General features: G+C 44.1%; 1 protein-coding gene across 2 annotated transcripts in view; it reads right to left on the bottom strand.

Moving 5' to 3' along the window:
- Window positions 1-24,519, bottom strand: part of arnt2 (aryl-hydrocarbon receptor nuclear translocator 2) — an 83,386-nt gene that overhangs the window by 53,184 nt on the left and 5,683 nt on the right. The window contains exons 2-6 of one of the 2 annotated variants that reach the window (XM_080761419.1): window positions 20,343-20,454; window positions 16,471-16,518; window positions 11,607-11,820; window positions 10,471-10,684; window positions 5,361-5,463 (exon numbers count right to left, since the gene is read on the bottom strand). In XM_080761419.1, the coding sequence (XP_080617545.1) occupies window positions 5,361-5,463; window positions 10,471-10,684; window positions 11,607-11,820; window positions 16,471-16,518; window positions 20,343-20,454 (691 nt within the window). The remainder of the gene's footprint in view (window positions 1-5,360; window positions 5,464-10,470; window positions 10,685-11,606; window positions 11,821-16,470; window positions 16,519-20,342; window positions 20,455-24,519) is intronic. The other variant, XM_080761420.1, reaches the window with a different exon arrangement.

Below are 24,519 nucleotides of genomic sequence, written 5' to 3'. Positions count from 1 at the left end.
TAGGTTCAGGGTTTTTTTTGGTGGAGACTTGCCTTTCATGACATCTTTGCTACAGCAGTTGATCTCCTTACTGCCAGTGGTGGCACACTCTGGGTCTCTGGGGCATTGTATCTTGGTGGCCTCCTGCCAGTGTTTCTCCATCCTTCTCCTGAGCTCTGTGTTCTGGGGCTCTGTTATAGTCAACTTACATTGTCTTGGCTGGAGATTGCTTTCCTGCAGGGTCCAGCCCAGTCTTGTGCAGATGGCTGCTGGCCCACCTGGAGGCCCCAACCTCACTTGTTTCGGTTGGTGTGATTAGGTGGGGTGGTCTTCCCCAATCAGGATGAGGGGTTTGACCCTTTCAAACGGCAGTCTGGCCAAGTGTCTGTATTTAGTTGTGAGTTTAGATACAGGATACGATTGCTCACCCAGCCCCAGGTGACATGAGGTGAAGGCTCCTTTGATTTGGTAACATTGCTTTGGTTGACATGCTGGGGACACAGAGAAAGACACTGATGCCTTCAGTGTCTGCACATCCTGCCTGATGGTCCTGAAGCCAAATCTTCTGTCTTCAGTCTTTCGCTCACTGTTCACTGCTCACTGTTCACCTCACCGAATTTAGCCCAAGGAGTTTGACCCCTAGTTTGGCCATAGACCCCCTAGTTTGGCCATAGCCACTTGCCCAAATGTGCCGACATGTGCTGACCTCATCACATCTGTGATGATGGCTATGGCCGTTTTTAGCCAACGTAGTGTTTTTTGTGCAAAACTAATGCTTGGAATGGATCCAGAATCATGAAAAGCCCCTAGTTTGACATGCCACATGCTACTTGGCATAATGAAATTTAGAACATTTAGCCTTATATTGGTTGTTGATGGTACCCAACTTTGAGCAGCTGTCAAACATGCCCCTAGGGTGGTCAAATAGAAACCGATGTGGGATATGTTAGTAGACACCTTTACAAACATTGGTGAAGAAAATTCTTCGTAAGAAATGTATTCACAGATTTTATATTATTCTGATAATATTCCCGAGTAAATTGGTAAAATAATAGCAGGTCCACCATTTTTGAAAATGTCTACCATCCATGGTCACAGGATAAATCTAAATAGTACAACTGTATTCCTCACCCTTGAAAATGTATGATTAGTCACCAGAATCAAGATCCTAGGTGGTGTAGAACTTGAGTTATTGGGAAATAACAGAAAGTTGGCGGCCATTTTGAAAAATGTCTACCATGGTCACAGGACAAATCTAAATAGTACCAATGTATCCCACATCCTTGAAAATGTATGATTAGTCACCAGAATCAAGATCCTAGGTGGTGTAGAACTTGAGTTATTGGGAAATAACAGAAAGTTGGCGGCCATTTTGAAAAATGGCTGCCATGTTCACAGGGCAAATCTAAATAGTACCACTGTATTCCTCATCCTTGAAAATGTGGGATTAGTCACCAGAATCAAGATCCTAGGTGGTCTAGAACCTAAATCAGTTAAACTTGTCAACTCCGTCAGATGTTCGTCAACTCCGTCAGACGTTCGTCCCGTGATGTTTTTGTTAATTTCCAAAGAAATAGAAAATTTGCTGTCAAATCTTTTGTGCTTATGTATTGAAACACCAACTGAAATGATACGTAATGATGATTTTTCTTTTTTTTTACATGGTTTTCATGTTATAATATTGAAAATAAAGGTTGAAATGACGGTTTTGAGAAATTGGATATTTCATAATAGTGTGATATTGGAACAAAATAATATTAAAAGATTTGTATTACTTAACTTGATTACTGAAAGCCATTATAAGATAACTGAGGACTTTATATTATTGTTGAAATGATACAATTCAATTAAAAGGGATTTTAGTGTGTCTGACGGAGTTGACATGAATCAGGTATTAAGTGCATAAATGTCCCATTTTAGAAAGAAATGTTATGCGAAAAACCTGTTCCTTCTCAAGATTGGTAGTTGAGACCTGTGTCTACAAATACATCTATTTGATTTGAATGTATCTTAAAAAAAAAAAAAATCCAGTTTGAAAAAAGTTTTGTCCCTTATCTCAAGAATGGGTGATATATACAGTATATATATGGAGCTATCATGTGTAATTATCTCTGGTGGTATTCATATGGAAACATCAATCATCCAACGGTAAACCCAGGGGGGAGTTGAAATATGCATGCTGTCACGTCGGAACACTGAAGCATATGGCTTCAGTCACTCGCTGTGAAATGGGTCATGGGCACACACACACACACACACACACACACACACACACACACACACACACACACACAGGTCCAGGATACGACCTAGACACACACACACACGTTTTCTTAAAAACAGGTGTAAATCATATCCTGGATGATTGCGCGCAGCGATACGAAGGTTTCCTGGTGCGTGTGAAGGTTTGTCACAGTCGGTTATAAAGGGCATCGTACGGAAGAGAGGTTGAGGAACGCTCACTCTAGCAGATCAGATTAAACTCCTAACATTACAGTACAAAATCCTTCTTTTCAGCTGCATATATGATCTCAGCTCTTTGCAACACCTTCCCTGTCTGTGGCAAGCTTTCACTTTCTCCTGTATCATTTGTTTAGAGGAAAGGAGAATATGTCAAAAGATTCTGGCAACACGCCATTAGGCATTATTTCTAGGCTTCGTGTGCCAGTGTTGGCCTCCCCGTGTGTAACACAACACAAACAAATAGTGAAGCTAACAGCAAGGAGAATATTATTTTCTTTTCGTTAAAAGTTGTTAGGCGAGAACAGAAAGTTGCCCCAGCCTGCTCTGCTGTGCCGCTAGAAGGTCGATAAGGATGGCAATGTTGTGCTACATTACTGCTTCGTGGAAATAGAAAGGTTGGGAAACCCTGATTGAATTAAGTGTCTCTACGTTACTCTTTTACCTGCTTTTTACTAACACTAACATTAAAAAGATGCCCAGAACATCGGGATGAACCTGTGTAGTTTATGGCTGCTCCAACAGTAGTGGCAACATAAAAAAATGGAATGTCAAAATATCTACCGCGGTGGCTGAGACCAGAGCCATAGAGTAATAGTTGAGACAAAGCAGTGAAAGATACATAAAGTCAGTCTTACCCAATACCCAATCTTTCTGTTTTAGGAACACAAGGCTGCTGTACTTTATACAGTACCTCATACTAAGCATTAAAAGTATGAGGTATAAAGTACAGCAGCCTTGTGTTCCTAAAATAGAAAGATTGGGTATTGGGTAAGACTGACGTTATGTATCTTTCAGGACCTTTCACTGCTTTGTCTCAACCATTACTCAATGGCTTTTGTGGAGATTCTGGACAACGGTGTATGCCACAGACTCAAGGCCGGGCACTGCGCTCCCTGTGGGGGTGTGGAACGTGTGTGTCAAAGTTGAAGTCGGTGGGGCAAACGGTTCTCGAGTTACGTGCATTACAACCGTACACACACACGCACACACGCACGTACGTACACACGCACACAGAGACGTGCCACATTTATAGCAGGATGACTGAATCACTTCCCCATCATTCCAATCTATCACATAAATCATTCCAATCTATCACATAAGAATGTCTATTCCAGAAACATCTGTGTGTGGAACTGTGGATATTATAATAATTACATATAGGCTGCTATGTAGAACACTCACTGATTAATAACGGCTTCAGACTTCAAAACCTGTCACTTGTTTTTGGAACATTCTGTGCTTTCTTTACATCTCTCTCTCTCTCTCTCTCTCTCTCTCTCTCTCCTTACATAAGATGCACTGTCTACATTTAAACGTGTTTACCTGTCAGCTTTGTGTTATGGCGTTGAGGGATTACCTCATACCTCCCCGGATCTCCAAACACAGCGGACATGAATTCAAAACACGTCGAGGGTCTTTGGTTTGTCTGATTGTGTCTGACAGCTTAACCACCCATCAAGACCTCAGGCCACATTCTACAATTGTCTTCTATATCATACATGAGTCAGTTTTCTGAAAAACCCTTTGTTTCTACATCAGTAGGTCTCAAACTATTTCATGTCAAGGACCCCAAAAATGCAATTGACCCCCATCTGAAAATATGTTGTTCCAGGGACACAAATCAAAGGTTTGGTCATTTGGTCACTATGATGACTATCGGTCTAAATATATTCATAATTGTCAACAAATAAAAACTAGACTAAAACAAATGTTAGGGAGGGACTAGTGGAGAAGAGATCCAGTAGAACTAAATCTTAGGGAGGGACTAGTGGAGAAGAGATCCAGTAGAACTAAATGTTAGGGAGGGACTAGTGAAGAAGAGATCCAGTAGAACTAAATGTTGGGGAGGACTAGTGGAGAAGAGATTCAGTAGAACTAAATGTCGGGGAGGACTAGTGGAGAAGAGATCCAGTAGAACTAAATGTTTGGGAGGGACTAGTGGAGAAGAGATCCAGTAGAACTAAATGTCAGGGAGGGACTAGTGGAGATTCAGTAGAACTAAATGTTTGGGAGGGACTAGTGGAGAAGAGATCCAGTAGAACTAAATGTCAGGGAGGGACTAGTGGAGAAGAGATCCAGTAGAACTAAATGTCAGGGAGGGACTAGTGGAGAAGAGATCCAGTAGAACTAAATGTCAGGGAGGGACTAGTGGAGAAGAGATCCAGTAGAACTAAATGTTTGGGAAGGACTAGTGAAGAAGAGATCCAGTAGAACTAAATGTTTGGGAGGGACTAGTGGAGAAGAGATCCAGTAGAACTAAATGTCAGGGAGGGACTAGTGGAGAAGAGATCCAGTAGAACTAAATGTTTGGGAGGGACTAGTGGAGAAGAGATCCAGTAGAACTAAAAGACAAGTCATTGTATTATGCTTGGCTGCTTGCGCTCTGGAAAAAAGCAGATCTACAAGCTCACAGCATGGAACAGTGACGCCCGTTAAATAATGTACCTCATGATGACCACTAGTGGTTAACCCGTTTAGACCTGAGAACTGATTCTACAAATGTCTTCTAAATCATGACAGTTAAACCTATGTTTCTATGTCAGTGGTTTTTGATTGATTGATAATTTTATTAGACAATGAGCCGCAAACAGTACAGGGTACATTAAAGCACATTTGTTCCAAAAGGACAGGTTCTCAAACCATTTCATGTCAAGGACCCCCAGAATAAGATGTATTTGGCCGTGGACCCCCATCTCAAAATATGTTGTTCCAGGGACTTCTCCAGAAGCAAAGATTTGAGTTAAAAACTTTTGCTGTGAAAGAATATAATGTTCAAACATTTGCACATGTTACCGCAATTTTTTCAGTGTGCCGCGCTACGAGCTTGTAGATCTGCTATTTTGCAATAGCTTAAGTATAACATAATGCTTAAAACACCAAAAGGGGTTCCCCTGTCCTGAATGGGTTAAACAACATACCTCATGCGACAGATGAAGGATCGTCTAGAACCCATACACATCCTCATGGACGATTGTTGGCCCTCTTTCTTCACTGTACCAGTCTTCAGGTCCAGGATACGACCTGGACGACATGGGGAGACATTTGTGTCAAAATTATTTGTGAATCCAATTCCATAATGCACAAATATTCCAGGATTTACAAATGTGTTTCCATGATTTACAAATAAAACAATATTATATTTGTGTGCGCGTTTATTCTAAAATACCATTTGTAAATCCTCAATTCTGACTGTGAATTGTAAATCTGCATTTGTGAGTAGACCAAAACACACACTTTTAACGGGGACCGCATGTAAATCCGACGGAGCGGCGCTAGTCCGACATGCGTCCAAGTCCGACATGCGGACGCATGTCGGACTAGCGTCTGCTCCCGTGCTTGCGGTTATGGTTAGGTTAGGGTTTGAGGTGGGTTGTCGTTTGTCGAACCAATGACTAGTCTAACTAACGTACTGCACCCCTTTTAACTGTTGAACCATGTTGAGACAAACGTCACACATTGTTATGATAATTTTCACAAATGTATTGTAAATATTCCACGATTTACTAATGTGTTTCCATGATTCACAAATGTGTTTTGTATTTTTACAAAAACAATATTAGATTTGTCTGTGCATTTATCCTAAAATAACATTCGTAAATCCTCAACTCTGCGTGTCAATTGTTGCCGCTGCATTGTGGGTAGACGAACACACGCATTCAGAAACACAAGGTAAGAAGGTCTCAAAAAGATGATTGGCTGCCTCGTTTCTAGGCTGCCTCTAAGCCAATGGGAGACTTACTTTAAAACAAATAGTCTGAAGGGTTAGTTGGAACCAGTTGTGGGACTGGTATCAGTCATTTGGATTCCATATGTAATCATGTTGCGCAGAGAGCCATTTTTGATTATCCTTAGGATTGGAGCATTTTGAAGCGGTGAAAATAGCAATATGTATGTACACGATCGCCATCAAAAAGAAATATCTCTCTCTAAATCTCTCAAAACCAAAAACAAGCAAACAAGACCATTTGCATGAGTGTGAGTGTAGAGGTTTAAATCCACTAGAAAATTGTCCACTAGAAGCATGTCTTACTCGTTCACTCACTGTAACATTCCCAAAAACAAATCTCTTCTTGTATTAAAATAATTCAGTCCAAGCGGTGGTGAAAATGTACATCACGGTTTACTTCTCAAAAAACACAAAAAGAAAGTTCCACAGGTTTACAAAGGTGTGAGGACGACGACGACGGTAAGAAAACTGTGTGCTTCCAAACTCCAAACTGTTCTGCCTCTGACTTGCCTCTCTGTCACAACAGCTCTCTAATCGCCAATATAAGCTACACCCGATTTCAATGCACACCAATTATCCAAGGTACAAAATGTTCTCTCAATGCAAACATCCTCTATAGGCATAGGCAATTATACTTGTAGTACATAAAATGAAATAAACAATGCATTTAGCAATTATAATCTTCAAGCAGTTATGTTTTAAACATTTTACTGAATACTCATTCAGAATTATGAAATATCAATATGAAATGTTATCTCTGTGGTTTGGCTTCCACAGTGAGTTTCCTAGTGTACGAAGCTACGGTGACCTCATGCTCCCCCTGACGAGAGTGGGCGTGTGTGTGTGTGTGTGGGGGGGGGGGGGGGGGGGCTGATGAGACAGGGTCAGTGTCCAACACACACACACACACACACACACACACTAGGTTGCAGGGAACGGGATTGCTGAAGGTTGTTGTTTATCCCAGGATGAGTCAACTGTGCTCTCTGTGTGTCTCGGAGTAGGAATGGATGCCATTCTAAGATCCACACAGCATCAGAGAGCTATCCTTTGTCCCGCAAGTTATATATGTGTGCGCGGCGCACATGCGTGACGGTGTGCGCATGTGTGGGTGCATGTGTGCGTGCATGTCACACACACACCTGCAGTCCTTGGGAAGGAGGGGGGGGGTGAATTACATTTGCCAGCGGCTGTGTGTGTGTACAGTAAGAGCAGCGGTTACTCAACCCTAATCATGAGAGTCAAAGACTTGCAGAAAAAGAAAGATGAATTCCTGTGGCTTTGTCATTTTGGCAGACAGACAGGCAGGCAGGCAGGCAGGCAGGCAGGCAGACAGACAGACAGACAGACAGACACCTTTTGGTGTACAGCAGATGTACAAGCTCATAGCGTGGCACTCGGTGCCACACTATGAGCTTGTAGAGCTGCTATTTTTTGAAAATAGCAGAAAATAGCAGATCTACGAAAATCTTTGAATATATATTCTTTCTGAGCGAACGTTTTTAACTTCGGGGGTCCTTGACAGGAAAATGTTTGAGAACCACTGATATAGAAACATAGGGTTTATCAGAAAACTGTCAGACATTTGTAGAATCGGCTAAATGGGTTAACGGAATAACAAGCCATTTTGCTCCCGTCAACCGGCGTCGGGCCAGAAAACGAGGGGAACATCAACGGAGGAGGAAACGAGACGAGACGAGACCTGAGCTCAGGTTTTGGGTTGACGGCTAATCAGAATATTTTAGATGAGGTTCAGCAGCCGTGGGATCCGCTCTGGCACACATGGAGCTGTGTTGCTCGTCTTCGTGGTTTCAGGGGGTCTGGCACATGGAGCTGTGTTGCTCGTCTGCGTGGTTTCAGGGGGGGATAGAGGAAAAAAACAGCCGCTGCTGCCATCTCACAATCAAATCACATCCCAAGCCTGGAGCCAAAACATGCCCACTATACTAATGGCAAGTATTTCATACAGCTTAAAATTCAGAACTATCCCTTAGTTTAACCCACTGCCCACCAGGATTAATTAATAGCAACATGAGTTAGACTTTAATATTAGGGCCCCTCACTTCACACATGTGTGATTTTTTTTTTAAGTAATAATTTGATTATGAACGTTTTCGGAAAACCTTAGGTCAGGTTTTGGGAGGCGTTTTTAGAATGGGCCTCAGGTCTAAATGGGTTCAGAGCCTTGCTCAAGGACACTTCGACACTAACTCTGGGGGAACCCACAGGGATCGAACCGGGAACCTCACGGTTCCCATCCGGCCACTCTACCCGCTGATATACTGCCACTGAATTCCTTGGGTTGGAAATCACATTTTGATAAACGTACGATGAGACTTTGCACGGGGGAAGTTGCAACGTCCAGGTGTGATTAAAATCCAATCTTATTTCTGTTATTGTACATTTCAAGAGGTAATAAAAGGATGTTGATGTGCAGAGGCCGTATGAATGTCTGGCACACAGTCGATGCCAGAGACTGACTCAGACTTCCTCAGAAGTCAAACTGAACTTGATCCTTCTTCTTATTTGCGAGTTTATTCACCAGATTTCCTCACAACAACCCATGCTGATCCGACTGTAATTTGCCAGTTTTTTAAAGCAGTCAGATTTCTTTCATAAGAGCTGAGCTGCTCATTTCCTTCTGGAAGGTTTTCCCCTCAGATCGCTTCAGAAGAAGAAACCCAGACCATCGTTTCACCACAACACATTACCGACAGACAGTAACAACTGGGGTTCAGAAAACAATCATGTTTTTCCATTTCAGTCAGCAGTGTGTGTGTGTGTGTGTGTGTGTGTGTGTGTGTGTGTGTGTGTTCACATTCATCAGTGGCTGCATTCTTCACTTCAGCTCGCTGGCAAAACAAAAAGGACCGAGACACACACACACACACACACACACACACACACACACACGCTAAAAGAACCACACAGCAAAATTACTCAACATTCTGCTTTAGTTCTACTGACTTACACTCAATTAAATTACACACACACGAGAAGTGGCTTGGAAGGAAGCTATGACATCAAAGTCTAGTGTGTGCGTGCGTGCGTGCGTGAGTGTAATGTGTTTTTTTTTATCTACTGTAACACAATTCTTTATGGAGATTATTGTGTTATGAGGATTTCATGCTCCTGCTGTAGTGAGACAGAAGGTTCGACTGGGGTCACGGGGAAGACAGGCAGACAGACAGACAGGCAGACAGTTAGACAGAGGGACAGATAGGCAGACAGTTAGACAGAGGGACAGACAGACAGACCGGCAGACAGACAGACAGACAGACAGTGCAGTAACTGAATGAGAGGGAGATTTCACATATCAATGGCGCCCTCTAGTGTCCACAGTGGATAATGTCTGTCAGTACATCATCCAAAAATGACTGCCTTGCTTTTTGGTTTTTATCATACCCGTCATGGAGTTCTCAGAGGTGCTGAGCTGTTATATTTTACCTGTCATGGAGTTTTGTAGTTTTTTTTATCATGCCTGTCATGGAGTTTTGTAGTTTTTTTTATCATGCCTGTCATGGCGTTTTGTAGTTTTGTTATCGTTACCTGTCATGGAGTTTTTTTATCATACCTGTCAGCTGTCATGGAGTTTTTTATCATACCTGTCAGCTGTCATGGAGTTTTGTGTTTTTTTATCATACGTCAGGTAATCATACCTGTCATGGAGTTTTGTAGTTTTTTTTTTATCATACCCGTCATGGAGTTTTGTAGTTTTTTTTAATCATACCTGTCATGAAGTTTTGTAGTTTTTTTTAATCATACCTGTCATGGAATTTTTTTATCATACCTGTCATGGAGTTTTTTAGTTTTTTTATCATACCTGTCATGGAGTTTTGTAGTTTTTTTTATCATACCTGTCATGGAGTTTTGTAGTTTTTTTAATCATACCTGTCATGAAGTTTTGTAGTTTTTTTTAATCATACCTGTCATGGAGTTTTTTTATCATACCTGTCATGGAGTTTTGTAGTTTTTTTTATCATACCTGTCATGGAGTTTTGTAGTTTTTTTAATCATACCTGTCATGAAGTTTTGTAGTTTTTTTTAATCATACCTGTCATGGAGTTTTTTTATCATACCTGTCATGAAGTTTTGTAGTTTTTTTTAATCATACCTGTCATGGAGTTTTTTTATCATACCTGTCATGGAGTTTTGTAGTTTTTTTAATCATACCTGTCATGAAGTTTTGTAGTTTTTTTTAATCATACCTGTCATGGAGTTTTTTTATCATACCTGTCATGGAGTTTTGTAGTTTTTTTAATCATACCTGTCATGGAGTTTTGTAGTTTTTTTAATCATACCTGTCATGGAGTTCTCGGAGGTGCTGAGCTGCTCTCTCAGCTTGTCCACGTCATCGGGGTGGACCTGCTCGTAGAGCGTGGAGCCGAACCACTCGTTCTGTGGGTGGTTGAGGACGGGCGTCACCGAGTCCGACACGTAGATGACCCGACCCGTCTCCGCCGCGACCACGAACAGGAAGCCGTCCGCCGCTTCCAGGATCAGGTGCTTCAGTTCCTGAGGGGTGGGGGGGGGCGGACGTTCACACATTACTACAGGATTCGTTTCGTCGAATAGACACTATGACCAAGAATGTTGGTCGAGTACCTTTTTTCACAGACAAAAACTAAATCGAAAATAAATAGATGAGCCCAAATCGACATGAAATGAAATGAATGCTTAAAGATGGAGTGCCGTGATTTTTTCCCACCCTAAAACATGATCATCAGGTCTTATTGATATATAAGGAGGTATACTTTTTTCAAAAAAGTGTACAGTATTTGTTAAAATGTTGTTTTTATGTGGGCACGCCCACCAGTTCATTGAGTATGCCTGGTTTGCCTGGTGGGTGGTGATGGGTGGTGATCCACCTGAACTGAAGCCTCACCCACAGCTGTAGTTGTATGATAAAGGGGGAGGGGTTAGGGGAGGGGCTGATAATGTGATGTCACTATATTACTGTTTATTTCATTGGCCCATTTGACTGTCAAGGGTTCAGCCTCCAGGAAGAAACCCTAAATACAAAGTTAATACACCATTGCACATAAAAACGACTCCAGGGTGTCTAATGAAGTATTGTCACCTCATAGACATGAAAAACTGGAAAAATACAAAAATGGTGGCACTCCATCTTTAAACATGTAGCTAGGTGTAATGTGAGAGTCCACAGAAGTGAACCTTTCAAGACCGTTTCTGATTGATTGATTTATTTTATTAACAGTTTGCAGAATTATGATTCCCTGCTTTCGAAAATTAAAAAAAATCAATGACTGAATGAAACAGTCACTTATTTGATCCAAAAGACTATAACTAAAACTAAAACTAAATAGAAATTTGCTGTCAAAATGAACAGTGCAATAAACACAGAGAGAGATGGCAGGCAGACAGACAGACAGACAGACAGGCAGACAGACAGACAGACAGACAGTAACGTAGTTACCTGTTCGGTGAGGAAGGAGGGCTTGTAGGCTCCGTCTGTAGACGTGTTCCCCGTGCCTCTCATAGACTTCATGTGCGACACGGCCATCCTCAGGATGGTCAGCTTGTCGGGTTTCCGCGCCAGCGCGCTGCACGTGGGCACCATGTCGCTGAGCTCCGTGATGTACTGGGTCATCTTGTTGCGTCGGCGGCGCTCGATCTCGCTGTGATTCTCTCTGGAACAGAGAGGAGGAGTTAAGATACCCGCCCTGTCCCCTGCCCTGCCCTATCAGAGAGGAGGAGTTAAGATACCCGCCCTGTCCCCTGCCCTGCCCTATCAGAGAGGAGGAGTTAAGATACCCGCCCTGTCCCCTGCCCTGCCCTATCAGAGAGGAGGAGTTAAGATACCCGCCCTACCCTGCCCTATCAGAGAGGAGGAGTTAAGATACCCGCCCTGCCCTGTCAGAGAGGAGGAGTTAAGATACCCGCCCTGCCCCCAGAGAGGAGTTAAGATACCCTACCCCACCTATCTGTCGGTGTCCCTTTAATGCCCATATATGGAGATTTCTGTATCTGCCTCTCTGTGTCCCTTCATTCCTATACACGCCCAAACATGGAGTGTTCTGATGTCAGAACAGCTCCATGTATGGGCACTGGGCAGGGGCCCTGTCCAGAGCCCGGGCAGGCCTTTTTGTGGCGATTCTGGACAGCCATGGGTCTGACCGACTCGACACCGGCCACTGCACCCCCTGTTGGGTGAAGTCGGTGGGGCGAACAGTTCTCCAGTTACTTGGATTACAGACGTACACACGTACAGACAGACAGAAACGTCTGTCTGAATGAATATACTTTACACATTTTCCACAGTTTTTATTATACTTTGACACTTGCTTTGGCTCCATTGCAGTAATCATGCAGAGAAAAAACAAAGGCGTGGATCAGCGTTTTTTTAGGTCCAATGACAAATAGGCTCTGATTCGTGCAATATTTTCAAGGTGAAAAAAGGCAATCTTGGTAACATGATTAATGTGTGAATTAAAATTCAATTCAGAATCAATAATGAGCCCCAAGTTATTTACTGTACTGTTACTTTCTACAGTCAGGTTGCCAAATCTGCTTATTATTGATTATTTCTGCTCACTAGAACCGATTATGAGAACTTCTGTCTTATCCTCATTTAGCTTTAGAAAGTTCTCACTCATCCAGCATTTGATGCTGGACAGACAGATCATCAATGGGTCCAAAGCACAGGTATCATCTGGAGCTACAGAAAGATATACTGTAGTTGGGTATCAGCGTAGAAATGGAAATTCAGGGGACCAAGAATTGAGCCCTGTGTAATACCAGAACCTTCTGTATTCTGTATTCTGGTACCAGAATACCAGAAGTCGTGTTTGTCTGAGTCAAACTCAGCTAGATTGACAAAATATAGCAGAAGAGTCTGCTATAAACACAACACGGGATTTATAGCTAAATATCTATAAACACAACACGAGATCAACACGAGGTATTCGGTATCGGCTAACACATAAATTGTGGTATCGGGATCGGATCAGGGACGAAGAAAGTGACATTCTGAACTCTGTTCATGTCAGTCTGCATAATGTCTGTTCATGACAACATCCCTAACTCTGTTCATGTCAGTCTGCATAATGTCTGTTCATGACAACATCCCTAACTCTGTTCATGTCAGTCTGCATAATGTCTGTTCATGACAACATCCCTAACTCTGTTCATGTCAGTCTGCATAATGTCTGTTCATGACAACATCCCTAACTCTGTTCATGTCAGTCTGCATAATGTCTGTTCATGACAACATCCCTAACTCTGTTCATGTCAGTCTGCATAATGTCTGTTCATGACAATACTCTGTCTGCATAATGTCCATAATTGAATAGTCCATAAAAACACTGAGGGTGTGTTATGTTTAGATGTTTTTCTGTCCTTCACGAGTGAGGTTTTCTCTGAGGGTATAAACATAAAAGTGCTTATAATTTACATCAAAGACAAAGTTTGCAGTCAGCAAACGTTGCTTTTCAGAATCGCCACTGCCAGCTTAGAGGGGCCACCGTCCTGCTGTCAATGCTCTAATTAAACTTACAGGGGCCACCGTCCTGCTGTCAATGCTCTAATTAAACTTACAGGGGCCGCCGTCCTGCTGTCAATGCTCTAATTAAACTTACAGGGGCCACCGTCCTGCTGTCAATGCTCTAATTAAACTTACAGGGGCCACCGTCCTGCAGTCAATGCTCTAATTAAACTTACAGGGGCCACCGTCCTGCTGTCAATGCTCTAATTAAACTTACAGGGGCCACCGTCCTGTGGTCAATGCTCTAATTAAACTTACAGGGGCCACCGTCCTGCTGTCAATGCTCTAATTAAACTTACAGGGGCCACCGTCCTGCTGTCAATGCTCTAATTAAACTTACAGGGGCCACCGTCCTGCTGTCAATGCTCTAATTAAACTTACAGGGGCCACCGTCCTGCTGTCAATGCTCTAATTAAACTTACAGGGGCCACATCCTGTAGCTAGGGCTTCCAGATTGTTTGTTCCCACAAGTATAGGACCTCTGAACAAGCAGATGTGATGCAATGTGGTGCCTCTTGGAACTATCACCAATCACTGCAGCGCAGCCCTGGTGGGTTTGTCCTATGCCTCATTGTGATGAAGACTCAGAGTCAAAACGTTAATCTATGATAAAGCCTTGACTGCATGGGAGCTTTACTAAGTTCTAAGTACTAAATCCTATATTAGCCATGCTAGGCTAGTCCTACCTGCATGTATAATCCTCTATTAGCCATGCTAGGCTAGTCCTACCACCATGTCCTGGCATATCTCTCCTTTTCTCCACCAGGAACCTGATCATCATCATACCTGCAGAACAGAGAGAAAGGAACACGTATGTAACACAACACAGCATACATAAACCAGAATGCAACATGTTTAATTTGTAACACAACACAGCATACATGGGGGACCGGGCCTTCTGCTCAGCTGCCCCTCGGCTGTGGAACGCCCTCCCCGACCACCTGAGAGCACCACAGTCCGTGGACGCTTTTAAAAGGGGACTAAAGACCTTCCTCTTTAGTAAGGCATTTGCCCAGTCTGACTTTTAAGCTGCCCTGTGTGCTGTTTTAACTGTTTTTATTCTTATTCTTTTTTTTCTTTTACATTTTTCTGCCTGTAGCACTTTGAGATTTGTTAATTCAAATGTAAAGTGCGTTATAAATAAAATGTATTATTATTATTATTACAGTACATAGACCAGAATGCAACACGTTATGAGCTTGTAGATCTGCAATTTTTTCCAATAGCTAAAGTATAACATAATTCTCACTCAAATGACTCACAGCGATCACGATTCTCACACCATTCTCATTTTTTTACTGTAGTCTGTAGTTGCTGAACAACATTACTACATTCACAATGCGTCACCTGGAGCCATAACTACTGTGGCTTTGGTTTAAACAGACAACATCAATTGAAAGTGCTCGACTTTTCTCTCTTAAAGTCTCTCTCTTGTAGCGAAAAATCAGACCTGTCTGAAGTGAGTGGTGCAACAGCGCCCCCTGATGGATCCCTATGTCCATCCCTACGGACCATTGCTATCCATGGACAAATACTACTACTGTATTCGTTGCCCCTGCGGTTCCTCGTCTCTCCAGCAGAGAGCAGCATTGTCTCTCCGTTGAGAGGCCAGTGTGTGTGTGTGTGTGTGTGTGTGTGTGTACCCCTGCTAAACAAGACGGGAAGGAATCAGCCCTCAGCTGCTTCTGACAGAAATACAGGGGCGGGGCTTCCCTCACTTTGAGTGTCACCGAACGCAGACGGGTGTCTTTCTGACAGAATTACCATCTGATTAATCCAGTTCTTTTTTCTTTTTTTATCCCATTTCTGTAACCCATTTTTTCACCCCTGTGTCAATTATCTAATGTGATCCTGGGCTCTTCCCAACCTGGGAAGAGCAACGGACTTGAACTCATGCTTCCTTCATGCCTGAGTGTCCAAGTTGCTCCTTTACACCTGACAGGGGGAGTTTCCCTGGTTGGACGTAGCGTGTGGAAGGAACACGTTATTCCAACCAGTTCCTTTCCCCTCCATCAGGCGCCCCGGCTGGCCCGGGGGAGGCAGTTTAGAGTCCAGGATTACTGGACATGTTTTTGTGAGGGTACCTACTCAGGGGGACATGGGGAGAACATGCAAACTCCACACAGAAAGGCCCTTTTGACAACCCCGCCTCGGGTATGGGCACTGGAGGAGAGGACACACCGCCAGCGCCCACAGCGTCCCCAGTGGGAATCAAACCCAGGACCTTCGAGCTGTGAGGCGGCGACAGCACTACCAACTGTGCCGATTAATGCATTTCTGATAGAAATACATTGCGATAGATGTATTTCTGATAGAATTACCATCTGATTAATGCATTTCTGATAGAAATACAGTGTTATAAATGTCTTTGACAGAGCCATTTCTGATACATTGTGATAGATGTATTTCTCCCCATCCCCTCCCCATATTTCTGACAGAGGGCACTAAGGGCTGATTTCACCCAACATCACGTTGCAGCGAAGAACAAACACAGGATGGAATGAGACACAGAAAATGGTAAGAAACAATAAGCACGTATGGAAAAGGTATAATGAAACCGAACAATAAATTATTATCATAAGTATAAAATTAAGTTATAACTTGTGAGGTTGGTGTGACGAAACATCTAATGAATGCATGCGAATATGGTTGGATGGTGTGACTTACATGTCTATTGTGTATGTATATACTGTATATATATATTTATATATACACACACACACACACACACACACACACACACACAGTAGTACTTCTTGTGTAGTAATACTAATGGGGTCTCCCTTTGTTTTCTCACCTTGAAAATTTGCTAGGTCCTTCTCCGTCTTCATCGTCAAAGTCCATCCTGAGGAGAGCAAGGCAGTGTTATGACCTTATATGGAGTCTAGAGGCACACAGAGTTATGACCTTAATAATTAATAATAATAATAGATTTTATTTATAAGGCACTTTACATTCGTTGGAATCTCAAAGTGCTACAGCAAATGAAATAAAAGCAGAGAAACAACACACCATTAAAAGAAATCTAATAAAACAGGAACATTTAAAACATAAGAAACAATTAAGAAATAAGGGCAAGGCTATAAAAATGTTTTAGTAAAAAGGAAAGTTTTTAGTCCTCTCTTAAAAGTGTCTACCGACTGTGGGGCTCTCAGGTGGGCGGGGAGAGCGTTCCACAGTTGGGGGGCGACCGAGCAGAAGGCCCAGGTTACCCATGGTGCGTAGGTTGGTCTTTATGGGTTTGAGGAGGTTGGTGTTTGAGGAGCGGAGGAAGCGGGTAGAGGATTCATTGAACTGTGACAAGTTCCTTGAGGTAGGGGGGGGGGGGGGGCATTGCCGTGGATGCACTGGTGGGTTAGCAGGGAAATCTTGTATTCAGTCCGGAATGAGATGGGGAGCCAGTGGAGTGAGCGGAGGATGGGTGTGATGTGCTCGTATTTACGCACTCTCATCAGGATCCTAGCCTAGCCTAGATCCTATATGGAGTCTAGAGGCTAGTGTTACAACCTTATATGGAGTCTAGTAACACACAGACAGTGTTATGACCTTATATGGAGTCTAGTAACACACAGACAGTGTTACCATCTAATATGGAGTCTAGAGGCTAAGGAGTAACAGACAGGTAACCAAAACAAGGCTAAGGAGTAACACAGACAGGTAACCAAAACAAGGCTAAGGAGTAACACAGACAGGTAACCAAAACAAGGCTAAGGAGTAACACAGACAGGTAACCAAAACAAGGCTAAGGAGTAACACAGACAGGTAACCAAAACAAGGCTAAGGAGTAACACAGACAGGTAACCAAAACAAGGCTAAGGAGTAACACAGACAGGTAACCAAAACAAGGCTAAGGAGTAACGCAGACAGGTAACCAAAACAAGGCTAAGGAGTAACAGACAGGTAACCAAAACAAGGCTAAGGAGTAACACAGACAGGTAACCAAAACAAGGCTAAGGAGTAACAGACAGGTAACCAAAACAAGGCTAAGGAGTAACAGACAGGTAACCAAAACAAGGCTAAGGAGTAACACAGACAGGTAACCAAAACAAGGCTAAGGAGTAACAGACAGGTAACCAAAACAAGGCTAAGGAGTAACAGACAGGTAACCAAAACAAGGCTAAGGAGTAACACAGACAGGTAACCAAAACAAGGCTAAGGAGTAACACAGACAGGTAACCAAAACAAGGCTAAGGAGTAACACAGACAGGTAACCAAAACAAGGCTAAGGAGTAACACAGACAGGTAACCAAAACAAGGCTAAGGAGTAACAGACAGGTAACCAAAACAAGGCTAAGGAGTAACACAGACAGGTAACCAAAACAAGGCTAAGGAGTAACAGACAGGTAACCAAAACAAGGCTAAGGAGTAACACAGACAGGTAACCAAAACAAGGCTAAGGAGTAACACAGACAGGTAACCAAAACAAGGCTAAGGAGTAACACAGACAGGTAACCAAAACACTGTGTAGGCCTACATTTATTATGAGATGGGAAAGCCAAAACAACAAACAAAACTCCACCCTACTGAAAAGGAAAAGAGTTAAGCTAAGAGTGTGTGTGTGTGTGTGTGTGTGTGTGTGTGTGTGTGTGTGTGTGTGTGTGTGTGTGTGTGTGTGTGTGTGTGTGTGTGTGTGTGTGTGTGTGTATGAATGTGTGAATGTGTGTGTGTGTGTGTGAATGGGTGAATGTAATGCACCTTCGTATGCCATGGCATAAGAAGTTTAATAAGTTCTTATGCCATAGCATAAGAACATCTTACTCATAAGAACACCTTACTCTAACTAGCTTCACTGAACTGGCGTTGATGTCTGGAGTCGTACAGTGATGTCTGGAGTCGTACAGTGATGCCTGGAGTCGTACAGTGATGCCTGGAGTCGTACAGTGATGTCTGGAGTCGTACAGTGATGTCTGGAGTCGTACAGTGATGCCTGGAGTCGTACAGTGATGTCTGGAGTCGTACAGTGATGTCTGGAGTCGTACAGTGATGCCTGGAGTCGTACAGTGGTGTCTGGAGTCGTACAGTGATGTCTGGAGTCGTACAGTGATGTCTGGAGTCGTACAGTGATGTCTGGAGTCGTACAGTGGTGTCTGGAGTCGTACAGTGGTGTCTGGAGTCGTACAGTGATGTCTGGAGTCGTACAGTGGTGTCTGGAGTCGTACAGTGATGTCTGGAGGTCGTACAGTGATGTCTGGAGGTCGTACAGTGATGTCTGGAGTCGTACAGTGATGTCTGGAGTCGTACAGTGATGTCTGGAGTCGTACAGTGGTGTCTGGAGTCGTACAGTGATGTCTGGAGGTCGTACAGTGATGTCTGGAGGTCGTACAGTGATGTCTGGAGTCGTACAGTGATGTCTGGAGTCGTACAGTGGTGTCTGGAGTCGTACAGTGATGTCTGGAGTCGTACAGTGGTGTCTGGAGTCGTACAGTGATGTGTGATACAGTACCTTCACTGAACTGTGAACAAACCCATTCTCTGGTCAAATGGACACACTAAATCCAACTGAATGTAGTCGTTGACAGAGAATTTATAGAGAATTATATTCAACCATTTAGAGCAGTGGTATTCAACCATTTTCATATCAAGGCCCATTAATTATCGGGCATCCTGTGTTGATCTAACTAAACCTTGACTCTGGGATATGTAGTCTGTTATCCACCCATATGCTAGCAGTAGCATCCTCGCATACAGTGTAGCCTGTTATCCACCCATATGCTAGCAGTAGCATCCTCGCATACAGTGTAGCCTGTTATCCACCCATATGCTAGCAGTAGCATCCTCGCATACAGTGTAGCCTGTTATCCACCCATATGCTAGCAGTACGTAGCATACATACAGTGGCAATTACTATGATGTTAATGCAATGAAGCACATAATCTCAGTCTGAGTCACTCGGAAACATGCTGTATTTAGTGGTAAAATAATATAATCATAGATAAATAGCACAGTGACATGCTGTTCATTTATTAATGAACAAAATGGTCCCCCTCCCCCCTTCCCCTCCTGCATTAGTAACACTGCTAAAAGAACAACACCACCCCCCCACCCCCCCCCCCCCAACCCCACCCTCAGCTTGTCAGAATCCTGTATGTATGCATGGTTTGCCTGATGGTTTAACACACCATGGGAGTTAGATGGTTTAAAACAATGTGTGTGTGTGTGTGTGTGTGTGTGTGTGTGTGTGTGTGTGTGTGTGTGTGTGTGTGTGTGTGTGTGAGAGAGAGACATTGTTGTAGATTGGCTATTTTTAGCAAGTGTAAAATCAGCCATTACCACGGCATCAAGACCTGCCAAAATAGATTTTAGTTGACTAAATCAACAGTAGAGTTAGTCGACTAAACTCTTATGATATGAAACCTTTATGATATTTAGTCGACTAAAACTAGACTAAAACATGACTATAAAATGTGACTAGAACTAAGTGAAAACTATTCAAGAGACTATGACTAAAACTAAAATCAAAGTTTGCTGCCAAAACAATGATATGCTAGATATAATGTTCTCCTTTTCTAAGCAACAACACGTTGTAGTCGGGTCATGGTTAGTGAGTTAGTTGTTTATTTCGGTCATTTTTAATCATGTGGTACAGAAGCCACAAAAGATTGAGAATCACTGTCATAGGCTATGGAAGTCAACTAGAAGGTTTCCTGATATAAACATATGAATACTCACCCTCCTGCCCTCCTCTTGCCCCCTCGGCCTGCCATGGCTGGACCCATCCTCACCTGGCCCGCTCCGACCACTCCAGGCATAGCAACGGCCCCCGGCAACTCGCTGCCCATCTCTGTAAAAGAACAGCAGTGGGTTACTATAGCAACCGCCCCCGGCAACTCGCTGCCCATCTCTAGAAGACCAAGTTAAAACAACAGTGGGTTACTTAGGGTCAGTGCAGAGTCCAATTGGCCCAGTATATCAGAGACCTCTGGAACAGAACAGGCCTACAAACTGTAGCCTGAGGCTGGAACAAACTTGTCCTCTTAAAGTGGACGCAGATAACGGCACAGCTTACCTTCATAAATGCTAATGCTAGCTTGGCATACAAAGTATTAATGGGCTCAAGTTGCATCAGAGGGTTGTATCGCCGAGGGAAAAAGAGTTTTGGGCCAATAATGTTTACACCCAGGTGACAGCTAGCTTCCTCCATAATGCTTACACCCAGGTGGCAGCTAGCTTCCTCCATAATGTTTACACCCAGCTCCAGGTGTAATGTTTACACCCAGGTGACAGCTAGCTTCCTCCATAATGCTTACACCCAGCTCCAGGTGTAATGTTAACACCCAGGTGACAGCTAGCTAGCTTCCTCCATAATGTTTACACCCAGGTGGCAGCTATAGCTGCATCCAGGTGTAATGTTTACACCCAGGTGACAGCTAGCTTCCTCCATAATGTTTACACCCAGCTCCAGGTGTAATGTCTACACCCAGGTGACAGCTAGCTTCCTCCATAATGTTTACACCCAGCTCCAGGTGTAATCTTTACACCCAGGTGGCAGCTAGCTGCCAAAAGAAGCAGAGTGTGAGTCAGTAAAGCAGTGGTTCCCAAACTATTTTATGTGAAGGACCCCCAAATTGACATCTAATTAGCCCACGGACCCCCATTTCAAAAGATATGCCAGGGACCCCCATAAGAGAAGATTTTTTACGGTTCTATAGCAGTGATTCTCAACTATTTTAATTTCAAGGACCCCTAGTTTATATGCATTAAGCTACGGACCCCCATTTAATGGCATTTCTATCTCTGGGACCCCGAATTTAGATTGTAAAATCAATTCTGAGAGTGTACAAATTGAACCAAATGGAGGGTCAATTTGGTTACATTTGTACACTCGCAGAGTTACAGACCCATAAGGGTCAATTTGGTTCCAAACTATCATTTAGCTGGGGACCCCCTGGAACTCCCTCAATGACCCCTGGGGGTCCCCGGACCCCACTTTGGGAACCACTGCAGTAAAGCATCAAGAGAGATGAGAGACTAATTAATGTGCTGCTAGTCGTTGACTCGTTGCAACAATACATTCATTATGGACTCGGTCTGCTGTCAGTGTCACTGGGAGACACAGCGCAGGTTCTTATGGGAGAGTCCAGTTACATTATGTGCCAAATGCACCTTCCAAATCCTTTCCATTTACCTAGCCCACCTCTCTGCTGCCTCCACCTCTCTGCTGCACCTTCCAAATCCTTTCTATTGACCTAGCCCTGCCTCCACCTCTCTGCTGCCTCCACCTCTCCGCTGCCTCCGCCTCTCCCCTGCCTCCGCCTCTCCGCTGGCTCCACCTCTCCGCTGCCTCCACCTCTCCGCTACCTACACCTCTCCGCTGCCTCCACCTCTCTGCTGCCTCCACCTCTCTGCTGCCTCCACCTCTCTGCTGCCTCCACCTCTCCCCTGCATCCACCTCTCCCCTGCATCCACCTCTCTGCTGCCTCCACCTCTCCCCTGCCTCCACCTCTCCGCTGCCTCCACCTCTCTGCTGCCTCCACCTCTCTGCTGCCTCCACCTCTCCTGCCTCCACCTCTCCCCTGCATCCACCTCTCTGCTGCCTCCACCTCTCCCCTGCATCCACCTCTCTGCTGCCTCCACCTCTCCCCTGCCTCCACCTCTCCCCTGCCTCCACCTCTCCCCTGCCTCCACCTCTCTGCAGCCTCCACCTCTCTGCTGCCTCCACCTCTCCCCTGCCTCCACCTCTCCCCTGCATCCACCTCTCCCCTGCATCCACCTCTCCCCTGCCTCCACCTCTCCCCTGCCTCCACCTCTCCCCTGCATCCACCTCTCCCCTGCATCCACCTCTCCCCTGCCTCCACCTCTCCCCTGCCTCCACCTCTCTGCAGCCTCCACCTCTCTGCTGCCTCCACCTCTCCCCTGCCTCCACCTCTCCCCTGCATCCACCTCTCCCCTGCATCCACCTCTCCCCTGCATCCACCTCTCCCCTGCCTCCACCTCTCCCCTGCCTCCACCTCTCCCCTGCCTCCACCTCTCTGCAGCCTCCACCTCTCTGCAGCCTCCACCTCTCCCCTGCATCCACCTCTCCCCTGCCTCCACCAAATCCTTTCTATTTACCTTGCCTCCACTCACTCACTCACTCAGTAATTCGGGCCAAGATGCAATGGATAGGCCAGACCAACACTCCGCTATACCCCAGTGCACCCATGCAGTACTAGCACAGTTAATATTTGATACAGTGAGCATTCTTTCTCACTCCGCCCCAGGATACCACACACACACACACACACACACACGGCCTCGCACAGAGCGAGCGCTGCTGCCATCACTCATTCATGAGGTGGGTATAAGTAAGCAAACTCTAAAACTAATCTGATGAAGATAGGGCTTTGCTTCCACTGTTGTTTTTGATAGCAAATTCAGATTTTAGTTTTAGTCATAGTCTCTTGAATAGTTTATGTAGTTTTAGTCACATGGAATGTTTTAGTGTTAAGTCTAGTTTTAGTCGACTAAACATCATAAGATTTTAGTCGACTAAATCTAGTTGATTTAGTCGACTAAAATGTATTTTGGCGGGCCTTGATGCCGTCATACACTTGAAAATAGCCGATCAACAAGCTCACAACGCGTAGTGACGTCATGACCTCGGGTCGTATATTGTTTTATATTATTTAATATTGTCTATATATTGTTGCGAACGCAGTGAGCACTTACTATGAGACCTAGCAGATCATGTCTGTCTGTGTGTGTCTGTCTGTCTGTCTGTCTGTCTGTCTGTCTGTCCCGCTTTTGTGCCCATACATGGAGCTGAGTGATTACGTCACCATGACTCAGCCATAACCATATAAGGAGTCCCCAAAGCAGCTATACGTCCAAAACCCAAATATGTACGAGCTGCGTTCGCTTCCCGCGTTTGCACGTCTTACTGGTTTTTACACAAATACCATATACTAAATAGACCAGTCAAATAGGAAGGTACGAAGAAATGGATACTGACAAACCCTACTTGATGCATGCAACAGAGCTACAGTAGTTTGCTTTCACAGAAACGGTACTGAATGATAGTTTAAATCAGAGAGTGTGTAATTTCTCTCTGTAGAAGTGCTGCTATAACTGCCTCCTGTGTCAGTGCCACGGCCGCTAGACCGCCTGGCTGGAACAGTAATCGCATGTGTCTTCACAATCTTCTACATCCTGACAGTTTTCTGAAAAAGCCATGTTTCTATGTCAGTCGTTCTTCGATTTTTCAAAAATAGCTAAAGCATAACATAATGCCAACACCAAAAGGGGTTCCCACCCAAAATACATTAAATCAGAGAGGGCTCTCAGACCGCTGAGACCAGGGAAGGCGATCAGAGCTTACCGGTAGTTTTTCTTAACTCCTGTCCTGTCCCGTCACATGCATACAGCTTGTTTACACGCTGACACACTTTAAATGCCCTAAAGCGAAGCATGTTGTTCTTATTGCCACTTCACAACTAAACAATCAATCAATGTGATTTGTAAGAGGAGCATATTGAAATCCCTGCAGCCTGTGCACGGTTGCATTTGATTGATATATTTATACATTTCAAGCACAAACTCAATACAAAGACTGTTAACTGTGAGTGGACGACCCAATTAAGCATTACACTTGTTTACAAGAGGGTCCACCATGTTCAATTCATCAAAACATTTAGAGACGTACAAATAGACACTTCCATATAGTCAAGGAACAGAACAGGAATTCATCATAAAGGAAGAAAAAAGGGAAAAGAAACATATACAGTGAGGGGAAAAGGGGGGGGGGCGGTGGGGGGGGATTCAGATTTTACGGGGGCCAGTTTCGATTTGCAGCCGTCCGTAGGTGCCCTTTGAAAGCGGTTTTGAAGGAGTCAAGGGATTCACACGTCTTAATGACTGTTGGTAGGGC

The sequence above is a fragment of the Protomyctophum bolini genome (genome assembly GCF_963924005.1).
Source record: "Protomyctophum bolini genome assembly, chromosome: 1".
NCBI classification, from domain to species: Eukaryota; Metazoa; Chordata; class Actinopteri; order Myctophiformes; family Myctophidae; genus Protomyctophum; species Protomyctophum bolini.
This window is presented reverse-complemented; position numbering and strand designations above follow the sequence as displayed.